This window comes from Alosa pseudoharengus, unplaced genomic scaffold (assembly GCF_046254945.1).
Source record: "Alosa pseudoharengus isolate Yale_2024_CS ecotype anadromous, Long Island Sound unplaced genomic scaffold, YU_APseudo_1.1 YU_APseudo_1.1_scf_19, whole genome shotgun sequence".
NCBI lineage: Eukaryota > Metazoa > Chordata > Actinopteri > Clupeiformes > Clupeidae > Alosa > Alosa pseudoharengus.
In genome coordinates, this window is record NW_027468657.1 from 34869537 (window position 1) to 34881331 (window position 11795).

Genomic DNA, 11795 nt, shown 5'->3' on the forward strand with positions numbered 1-11795 from the left:
TGTGAATAGTTTGGTCAACTCATGATGCGTTCAACTACATCAACAATAATGTGTTCTGCAGGTATGGGACTACTCCTGAAGGTGAGGTGTAGGTCCAAACACTCAATCTCACCTACCATAATGTTACGAAATTTTGAGAATTTTACTTTGATTCGTAAGTTGTATCAGCATTTTAACCTTACTCCAGAGAATGGATGATGGGTATAAATTATAAAGATACATTACTCTTGCTATGCTTTCAATTTGATCACTAATCTGCTGGTAAAAGTACTGCTCACCGGTTCATGGTGAATGTCCATAAATTCACATCAAGAAACTAATGTCTATTTCTGGACCATATATATAGTTTCCAAAAGCACACTGCGAGTCAGTATCATGTTTACTCATGTACATATACGCTTATGGTGTAGAGAAAATATACAACCTTTTTTAAAAAAAACAAAACAATAAATAATTGCTATAATCATTTGGCATTCAAAAGTACACACAAATAAAAAACAATCTGACCCTAAACAAATCTAGTATGTGTCTAGTAAATGTTCTTGAAGAAGAGCCAGTGACTCCTGGACATGTGTTGGAAGGGAAAAGCCCAAGTCTCTTTCTGCTCTGGCCAGAAAAGCATCTGCAGCATCCTGCACCATGGCTTCGGTTAACCGGTCATTCATTGTCCAGGTTGGGGCACGGCCGTATGTGGACCGCTCTGTAACTGAACAGCGAAGGTGACCTGATGAAGACATACAGACAGGTTATTAACCTAATGTCCACAGTGGGATTTTAAAAATTCCTTTTCAGCACCTAAAGGGCACAACGGTGGGAGCCAGGAATTGAACCTACAACTTTTCTGGCTACTTCCTTAACCAATACACTACCATCGCCCCTTTTAGATGTGCCAACTGTGTTGCTGTACAACCCGAATTCCGGAAAAGTTGGACGCTTTGTAAAATGTGAATAAAAAAAAGAATGCTATGATTTACAAATCATGTCAACCCTATATTTAATTGAGAATAGTTAGAAAGACTACATATCAACTGTTAAAGGATAGAAATGTTATTGTTTTTTGAAAAAAAAAATCGAATTTAATGCCAGCAACACATCCCAAAAAAGTTGTGGGAAAAATATCCAAGTTGGACCTTATGCTTTGTTAGCAAGTATGGTTACTAGTGCTAGTTGTAGCTACCCAAATCATAGGAGTTTATAACACTCAATTAACTTAATTAACAGTGATTGTGCTAGCAGAACTTCTACCATGGCAGCAAATCATAGTAGCATAACATCTATGTTATATCGTTTTAGCACAACTTCTACCATGATTCTATGTGTTATAGAATAACTAAATAGGGATATTAATATTTGTGTAGTACAACCCAAAACAGTTAATCGGTTATTCAATTATCCGTGCACACCAGGGATGGAAATTAGCACCAGCCAAATGCTGGTAGAATATCGTTCAAATTCTGTTGCAGGAACTTGTTCAATCTATGGAAAATGTACAATCTATGTATTACCAATGTATTAGCAATTTCTGTCAAAGTAATAAAACCTGATGTCTTGAGCTGAAACAAAGTTATTTCACTGACAGTGGGTAATTTAAGGTTGTATCACCAATGGTGGGGTAACGCCTCTTCTGTTGACGTTCAAACAAAACAGAAAGCCAGCTCGCTACTACTCCCTCCCCCTCCCTCCCGTGCAATCGAAACTCTCCTGAATACGCATCTAGTCGGTTATTGGTTGGAACACTTTATTTTGCCTTTGAGTGGTTAGCAACACTTGTTGTTAGCAATTGTTTTTGTGTGTCTAGGCTGCCTAGAGAGACATGTTTATTGATGGCCTGATTATGGGGCGGGCAGCTAGCGGATCGTTAGGAAAGATTAGATGAATGTGATCATTTATTTTTGGGCCTGCAATCGCTGATACAACCTTTAAACTACTGTTCTTTATTATTATTGCTATTGTTCTACATTTGGTTTTGTCTTGCATTTGCACCACCGTGCAAGCTGATTCTGATTGCAGACCTGTTAATTTATTACCTTGTTCAGACATAATCAGGAATTCACCCAAAGGAATTACCAAGAGGGATTGCACACATTCAGGATGAAAAAGCCAACAAATCTCCACACCATTTTTGTTTACTTTAATAAATTTAGGTTTGGATTCTGGTAGCATTCTCTACACTAAGGAAGTAGCAAAAACAATGCACTACCCACACCATCTAATTGGGCAGAATTTCTGATAACCATTGTTTTGCATTTTCAATCCAATCCATAGTCAAGGATTAGTCATTTTATCCATAGGAAATACACGTTTTGGACAAGACAGAAGTGCATACCTTTCATGACTTCCTCATAGCTCAGAAGAAGCATCCAGATCAGCTGCATTAGCTCTTCCCATCTCCTCCAGCCTTCACTACCATCCTGGTGGAGGAGTTGACGGATTAGTGTGAATATGTTAAAGATGGTAAATTCTCTTGAACAGGTTTTACAACATTGCATAAATATGACTCGCTGTAGGTATCCATTCTATCAGTTAATAACAACTGCTGACCCTCACTACACTTAAAAAAATGCAAAAGCATCTAAACATATTGCTTACCGTTAACCCACTCAAATATACAATTGTGTGGTCATAACCGTCTCAGGCAATAGAATGTTAAAATATTCTCACTAGTCCTCAACAACTTCTCACCATTGGATCAGATGGCAGAGTGGAATATTGAAGGAAGTGGAGCAGCAGGCTGAGGGACATTGGCACAGGTATCTTTTGAGGGCATTCATAGTCCAAAAGAAGCTCTAGAAGCTTGCACTTAAGCAGATTGCTTTCTAGAGTATCAAAAAGAAGCAACCTAGGATAAAGGAAAATGAAAAAAAGTTATGCAAATAAATAGATGGAGTAGTGTAGTAGGTCCAACAGTGTGTAGCCTCTAGACGTGAGCTTGTTCAACTGCAACTGACTGAAAATCACTCCATGCAAGTTGGCAACCATAGTGGCAGAAAAACATGAAAGTCCCTCTACAGTCATGGAAGAGGACCCATTCCATATTTAGATATATAAAATGCTTATTCTAAACAAATAAATTACAGCAATTACATTTTACAGGTAATTATGCAGTAATTATAGTTTACTAAACTAGTAAACATAGTTTTGAATACTACATTCCAGTTTTACATACTTGGTTTTGGCTTACAAGGTTTAAACAGTTGTTTTACAAATTGTTTATCCCTCCTCCACACATACATACACAGTCCCACCTGTGCTCACGCTTTTGAGAGCTAATAATGGTGTGGAAAAGCTCCTGGGAAATCTTATTAGAGCTGCAGGTGGGAGTACGATCCACCTCCAAGGCTAAGACCAGCATCTTCTGAAAAACCATCACCATCCTGAAACACAGCATAAGAAATACCACTGTAGTAGACCCATCACTATTGCTATGTTTGTTTCATCTTTTTTTTTGGATACCTAATAAAAGCAAAACCAAAGTGAAATACAAGAACACATATCAAACATAAAGCATAAACTGGAAAGTTTTAAAAACAGCCGAAAAATGCTTAGTACATGAAAATAAAAACATACTTAAGATTTTCATTCCTCTCCCTCTTAGGATTTTTATTCTCTTTGCTACCGACAGCCAAGGATACTGCTTCAAAAAGCCAACAAATTAGGTCTCTGAAAGAAAGTGACATACACTAAAATGTAATGATGCCTTCAAAAATACACAAAAACACTCCTAGGAAACAACACAGAAACAAACTGATTGAGTGCAGTCAGACCAACTACCAAAGACGCAGTTTGTGATTTAAGTGGAAAAAAACTTCTGATCACATTAAGTGAATTGCTCGTTCAGCTGTCCATTTAGTTTATGTGTTGAAAAATCTAGATTTCATACAGAGAGCTGTCTCTACATATGGGAAACAAACACAGTGGCTTGGACCGAACCATAAATAATTCCAGCCAATCAACACACTGCTTCAGTAGTACTGGAGGGAGGGGTTGATTTGAGTGGCTGCTGAGATCAAATATCAACAACCTTTCACCAGAATCACAGATTGCATCTTTAAGGGCTATTTAATTGAAGCTGGAAATTGGTAAACTGACAGAGAGGACATTTTAGAAATTAAGTCAATAAACATTAACTCTAATTCAGATACACATGCAATAAATGCACAATAAATATAATTATTTTGTTGTCTTTCACATTTGCCAAAACATCGGTTACTATGAATGTACAAGACAACAACTCCAGTCTAAGAACAACCTAGGGTCTATTTTTGGATGCCAACAAGTGTAAACATTCGTTTGGGGACCACAACGACGTTAATCAGTGCTGTTTGAGTAACACTGGACTAACTTGCCCCCAAGGCTATCACTATATGCTATTTTGTTGTAAATGCATATTCTGGTCTTACTCCAAACTATTACAATTTTCAACCCTAACACAGAAAAGGTTGGGACGTGTAAAATGCGTGTAAAATGCAAATAAAAATTAAAAACAGAATGACAATCTGCAAACCCTGTAAAGCCATATATGCTGCAAAAAGGACAGATACATATCAAATCAGATCGTATAAAATGTTGAAAATTAAAACTTTGACTATTTCATGTAAAATATACTGTATGTTCATTTTGAATTTGATACGGGCAACACATTTGTTGTGTAATGATAAAGACAACAATTGGAGGAATATTTCACAACTAATTAGGGTAACTGGCACCATGGTATAAAAAAAGAGCATCACAGAGAGACAGAGTCAGAAGTAAAGATATAGAGGTATTCATCACTTTGTGTAAACCTGTACAGACAAATGATGAAACAATATAATTATAATACTCCTTAACATGAAATTGCAAGGTATTTGGGGATTTCATCATCTACAGTACATAATATCATTGAAATATTTAGAGAATCCAGAGAAATGTTTGCAATCTTTTTCCCCAAACAAGGGACAGACCTGAAAAGCAATATTGGATGGCTGTGGTCTTTTGGACCTCAGATTGCACTGTATTAAACCAGACCTGTTTCTGTAAAGAAAATAAATGTATGGGCTCAGAAAACTTCCGATAACCATTGCGTATGAGCACAGTTTGATACTCAATTCACAAATGATAGTGTAAACTTTCCCATGAAAAAAGAAGAAATTGTATTTAGACACGATACAGAAATGTCACCATCGTATCTTGGCCTGTATTTGTTCTGGGCTAAAGAGGAGAGGGTCTATCCAACTTATCCAACTTGCTATAGTGCTCAGTTCAAAACCCAGCATCTATGACGGTGTGAAGGTGCATTAGTGCCTATTGCATGGCATCTTGCACATCTGGCCAGGCACAATCAATTCTAAATGATGTACAGAGGTTTTGAGCATCATACACGGCCACCCACACAATGTCTTTTTCAGGGAAGACCTTGAATATTTCAAGAAAACAAATGCCAAAATTAATTCTGCACATATTTTAACAGTATTTCTCCATAGAGGAAGAGTCCAGGTGCTAAAATGGCCTGTCTGCAGTCCAGACCTGTCAAATTGGGTGCACCATGGAATGAAAAACATGATTAAGAAGGCAGGAATGGGACAACATTTCATTCTTAAAACTTTAGCAACTGGTCTCCTCAGTTCCTAAAAATGTACAGAATGTTGTTAAATGAAGAGGTGAAGCAGCAGTGGTAAACATGCCCCGTCCCAACTTTCTTTGAAACACGTTGCTAGTATCATCCAAAAATAGACCCAAGGTTGTTCTTAGAGTAGAATGGTCCTATAAAACCTGCTTCAATATGAACTTTTGTTGTTACTAAACAAAATGTTACCCTTTTGCCCGTGGCTGTAGTATGTCCTCACCTGACATGAGTGAACCTCTGCTCACAAGACAGCATGGCTTTTGTGATGGACAGGTGCAGCTTTTGCATGCATAATTTCTGCTGAAAGTCATCTTCAAGAATTTGTAGCACATACTGTAGGAGCATACATCTGACATCCAGCCGAAGCCTCTTGGAGCTATCCTTTTAGTGGACATGAATGTCATGAAAAGCAGTCATAGACTTTAGAGAGAAAATATACAAAGAAAATGGTTTTAAAATGTGTATACAGACATGTGTCAGTTCATTTTCTTCACTTCCAAGACAAACCATTTTCCAAAACTTGATTCCCTACCTGCTGCTCCATCACAGCCGTCAGCAGTCCCCAGTCCCATGAAAGAGACGATATATCTGATGGATGAAATCTGAATTTGCAAAAACAGGAACTAAATTGCCGATATATGAACTCAACTGCCAAACAAACTGTGGCTGGAGGTTTTTTTTCAGTTTGCACACAGAATGGGCCGCAGGCAGAATGTGAGGAGATATTTGCTGAATGTAACAAACATGTATTGGTTTAAAAACATCTCATTTTCACAGTCCACAAATTCTCCAACACAAGGAGACATACGTTTTAAAGTTGAAGGACATTTTTTTTAAAAAGGGTGTGAATATCAAGACATCCACTGATAAACCCATGGTGTGCTCTGATCACATTGTTCATTATACATACTTTCCAGAATCTCTATGCAGATTTTCTAGAATCATTATGTGACAAAAATAACCCAGAAGCTGATGCAAAATGAATAGACCAATCATGTGACAAAACATCAATGCATGAATAGCGCATGAACAATGATAGCTTTACTAGAGCTTTTTGCACCATAGCTTCATTTGACTGACAAATTATTTCTAAGGTAAAAGGGGTATGCATTACAGTTTCGTAGTTTTGTTTTCCACCCTTATGTATGGTTATGAAGTCAAATTCAGATGGCTTTCCAATGCAGTTTTGCACAAAATAGGTGCAATTTTGTTTAAGACAATTGTGAATGGTCCGTTTCCATGGAGTGCTACTGTAGGTTAAGTTAGATTTCCTCCATGGAAATCATGTTTCCATGATTGCTCATTTTTCAGTTTGCAAGTTCAAATTGTGCATTCATACATTCGGCTTAAAGGCTACCGCCCCCATGAAGGGGAAGACATGTTAACAGTACACAATGGCAGTCAATGGCCGAAATAACCAGTTGTTTTAAATTCAGATGGGGTTCAGCTTGTTTCTGAACATAATGGTTTCAAGGAATTGCGTTTACTTAACGTTGTATGCTATCAAACTAATTAATCCTAGATTTCCCAATGTTGACGACACTTTTTTCTGGTAGCTGACATTCGTGGTAACTTCATTAGCTTACTAACTAGCTAACTTTATATGTAAGGTAAACCTTTTAGAAGTCAAAGATGTGTCTTCCTATGGCAAAATATCCAGTCTCTCTCTTTCTCTCGCTCTGAAAGGGAGACTTCATCTCCTCACACTTCGCCTATAACCTGGAAAATCCAGACCCTGGTAATCTAGAAAGTTAAGGGTCTGGCCACAAATAATAAAAGTGGCCTAACTCGAGGGGCGCCACCAAGCATGCATTTGAAAATCTCGCTGCACGGATAACAGTTCGACCAATGTTTACTGACTGATTCCGGACTTCGACACAATTGGATAACACTACGACCAATGTTTAATGACTGATTCGTTGCAGCGCTGTCATCATCTGTTTAGTTCGCCTCTGGCCCGCCTATATCAAATACACTGATGTGATTGGTTCCTCGCGATACAAGGGGTAAAAGTAACATGCATCATTACTCATTGCCAGAGTGTCTCGCAGAGACAATTCAAATTGTGCTTTCGCGAGAACTCTGGATTTCCAGGGTGCTTTGCCTATGGACATCAGTGCAAAGCATTTAGTTTAATGATTCCTACCAGAGTTCCTACCAGAACAGGGGCGTCCCTCTATCTTCAAAAAAATCATAAAACATCTAGCTCTTAAGAGAGTATCTCCTTTCCTAGCACTACCAACAACTGGACATGCTAAATCTAGCACCTAACACTTGACTATCCCCCCTCCTAGAACGGTCACTTGATTCTATGCGAGTGCTTATTGCCGCACTAACATGTCTTTGTCACACTATACCTTGATTGTTTCCCGTTTTTGTAAGTTGCTGTGGATAAAAGCGTCAGCTATGTAAATGTAAATGTAAATGTACATATATTAGAATGTCTAGTGACACTACATGTGACACTACATGTGTATGACATAGGCTAAAACCTTGTAGCTCACTTACATCTGAATCCTCATCAGTAAACTGTAGGCTTCCAGCGCAAGAACATCAGGACAGTGAGGGTCCATCAGGATACCCCTGAGTAGATGTGCCATGATATCAGGGGGTGGATAGTACCGGGGTTGCAGAAAATCTGACAGAAGCTGAAGGGTACCCTCTGGGTAGTTTTCCTCAATGGTGCTATAGACTAGGCTAAGACTCTGTCTACATAATAGCTCAGGTGGACCATAGTCTTCCTCTTCCTCCTCCTCGTCAATCTATTTATGAATGTAAAAAGAACACTTAAAAAATACCTTTTTCAAACACTGTAATCAGTAAAGAACTTTTTCAAACACTGTAATTGATAAAGAACTTTTTTAGATACTGTAATTAATAAAGTTAGATTAAATAAAAGGTGCATCTCACCAGGTCTTGAACCACTGCCCCCATCTGTTTTTTTAATTTCTTTAGCTGAATATGAGAAATGTATTGCTTGTGCTGTAGCTCTTGTCCAGACATCCCAGGACCAAAATCAGACATCATGTGACTGACAGAATCATCCTGTCTGTTTTCAACTTGACCAAGACCATTATGGAGTCTTATCCCCTCCTGTTCTTGACAGCCCCTTTCAGATAAAGGGTTTGACAGACAAATTTGAGGACACGGAGCACTATGTAGGTGGGTTGCCCTCATAGCAGTCTGAATGGTCTTGCTGACATCAGAACCAGGTCTTCCTGGAGAATTTGGGGTACAATTGATCTGGCTTTCTGTCCATGGGGACACAGTATCTGAGGCAGGTAATGCTGTAAGATTACCTGTATTAGACTGACTTACAGAAGAGGAGGAGGGCACTAGGTTCTCTTCCCAAACAGCTTCTAAACCAGCTACAGATGAAAATGTACCAACGGATGACTTCCTTTGGGCTTCTGTTAGGGTGGACTTGGAAGGCATGCAAGAGGATTCTGCCAGGTGGTCAAATAAATCTGTGGTAAAAGTGGTCTCCTTTAACTCAGGCATGTTTGACTCATCTGAGAATGAAAACGGATCAATTTCAGATGGACAGTGATAATTGCTATCAAGGCTGAAAGGAGAGGGAATGCTATCTGGAGAGTCTTTTTGTGAACTGCACTTTTCTAACGCAGGCAGCTTATTTCCCAAGAGGACAGAGGTCTTCTCTATTGAGTCTATTGTGGTTGGATCTTTAACAGATATATTTTTGTGTACAATCAGTGCTGCTGGCGATGGAGCTTCAGATTCACCTTCTAATTGAAGGCCATTTCCCTCTTTCTCTGATACCGACAGAGCTTCACAATCAGGAGGTAAACAACACTTCTGGGGTGACTCAATCCTCTGTGAATTTTCTTCTGATAAACTTAGGCTCCTCTCAGTTGCAAGAGAAGGTGGAATCTGACATTCACCTTGTTGATGCAAGGAATCATCCTCTTTATCTGATATTGATAGTGCAGCACAAACAGCTTCTGATTCGTTTTCCTCTACAAGACTCAAGTCTACAACTTCAATGGAACCACGTTGGCACCTTTGGGGGCGTCTTCTTCTGAGTTTTGACAAGTCAATGACAACCTAAAGTAAACACATGAGAGGGTTTTCAACATCTTATATAACCTAAACATACTTATTTATCTTGTTTGGAAATTATTTGAGAGATTGCCTCCCTCCCTTTTACACCCACATTTTAAGTATAGCCTAATAGGATTATTTCTATTTGTAGTTCCTGTAATACTTTTATGCGTTGATTGGTTTAAACATGTTCAATGAAATGTTTGTGAATAATAATAATTTAACGTTAACACATTGGTAATGGCAAACAAACAATTTGCTAGCTAGCTATGCTAGGTAACATTAACGTTACTAAACCGACGTTACCTTGTTTCTAGCCAGCTATCATAGGCCTACCTACTGTATCTAACAACACATCATCTGTGAGTGAACTATAGAGCTTGAACAGTAAAACCTCCACGCACCACGCTTCCAAAAATACCATAACCAGGTAACTTAGGCTTGCTACTGACAGAAACGTCGGGGCTTAGGTAGCTAAAGTCAACATGGGTGTCTGGTCTAACGCTAACTTTCTGTCAGCTAAACTGAGGCACTTTGGTTAAGATTGCTCACGCGCACAAATTAACTCGGTCAGGATTTTAGAATCTGAGCCCGTCTGCTCCCTGTTCTGGCTCTGGCTACTGTCTGAATTTAGGTTATCGTTACTTCCGTTAGCCAACATGCAAACAGGTGGATACTCTTTGTAAACAATACTAGCCGTTGGCTAATTTGCATGGAGTAGCCATTGCAATAATAAAGTAACGTTAAGGAGGACATAAAGATCTAGGTGTATCTTTAAAGTCATACTGCTGGTCTGTTAATGATATGGACAAATCAGTCGGTAGGTGGTACCGACACTCACCGGTTTCACAGGAACCCAGTCGGTCCTAATAAATGGTCTGGCATCTTCTCTAGTATCATCACTATAACAACGCACAACCTCTAGGTCGGAGTCTGAATCGCTACCCGAACTTAATGAAATTATATCGTCCATTGCCAGTTGAGAATCGTTGCGCTTTACATGACTTAAATTACAGAGATCCTTTCGGTTGTGCAGCAGTTATCATAGGCAGTTATGCAGTGGCATGCAGTTCCGCGTTTTGTCACGTGGGTAGAATAAAGACCATAACAGAGATTTTACACACCGCCACCCACTGGAGGGAAAAAACATGCTCATCTTTGGTACGGTAGAGTCAGAGCCATCTCTGGCTCTGGGTAGAGTGATTGTAAAATACCGGTAATATATGGAAACCCGTTCCCGCCACTTGAAAAACAGTAGGCCTACAAGTGGTATTTAAGTTGTATTTGTCATGGCTTTTATACCATACCTTGTTAGACCATCCTATGGGACTACATACCATCAAAGTAGCCTATCGATAGGAGGGTGTGATGTCTCAACTCATTGTACATACACAGCTCTGGAAAAAATAAAAGACCACTGCACATTTTTCTTATGTCATCCAATGGTTGCTGAGGAATGATTTGATAGTCATATTCAAATTTAAGAGACCACTGCAAATTTGCAAGTGCAAATTTGCAAATTATTGCAAATTATATCGTCCATTGCCACAATTCTCAACTGGCAATGGACGATATAATTTTATTAAGTTTTGTTTTTCCAGAGCTGTATAGCCTAAGCTATATATTAAGAATTATATCTTAGGCTGTTTAATTCTTCTTTCCCAGGGCCAAAAAAATATATCAGCCTACATGTCTTTCACCCATATCCAACACAGGACTATGTAAAGGTCATGGTGTAACAAAGTATGTAGGGACATTCTACCAGAAACACATTGTCACTTGACACAAAAATCTTGGGGTGGAAATTATTCTTATTCTTGAGTCTGAACATTGAGTCATAGAGACAATCAAATTATGAGGTACACCTATTGTGCCATCTCAGGATGTTTTTATTCTTGAACAAAATGCATTTTTGATAATAACTAATAGGAACTATAGGCTATTTGTCAGACCATGTCACGCCCCATCTATGGCCGTTATATAGGGCTGTGATGTGAATTCCATTCTTTTCTAGGATATTTTAGTGTGACAGGGCCTGACCCTTCAGATTGTCCCCCTGAAGAAAAGCATGCAAAGAAAACAGTACAGTATTGTAAAAGTTTACTGTAAATATGAATCCTTGGCAATA

The 11795-nt window shown here is 38.7% G+C and overlaps 1 protein-coding gene across 1 annotated transcript; it reads right to left on the reverse strand.

Moving 5' to 3' along the window:
* Positions 1-361: 361 nt before the first annotated feature.
* Positions 362-10731, reverse strand: simc1 (SUMO interacting motifs containing 1). Its single transcript, XM_076292599.1, has 10 exons — positions 10509-10731; positions 8516-9670; positions 8114-8367; positions 6138-6207; positions 5826-5986; positions 3568-3660; positions 3246-3374; positions 2683-2839; positions 2327-2411; positions 362-724 (listed from the first exon to the last, which is right to left on the reverse strand). Exons 1-10 carry the CDS (start codon positions 10638-10640, stop codon positions 519-521), a joined length of 2442 nt encoding a protein of 813 aa, XP_076148714.1. The 5' UTR covers positions 10641-10731; the 3' UTR covers positions 362-518.
* Between the last annotated feature and the right edge of the window lie 1064 nt (positions 10732-11795).

What these genes read in the sequence shown, in the direction of transcription:
- simc1 (XM_076292599.1), bottom strand. Translation starts at nt 10,640, where the DNA reads ATGGACGATATAATTTCATTAAGTTCGGGTAGCGATTCAGACTCCGAC. An exon ending in CGGCTGTGATGGAGCAGCAG is followed by an intron (nt 5,987 to 6,137) that starts GTAGGGAATCAA and finishes GTCCACTAAAAG; the next exon opens with GATAGCTCCAAGAGGCTTCG. An exon ending in TCTCAAAAGCGTGAGCACAG is followed by an intron (nt 2,840 to 3,245) that starts GTGGGACTGTGT and finishes CCTTTATCCTAG; the next exon opens with GTTGCTTCTTTTTGATACTC.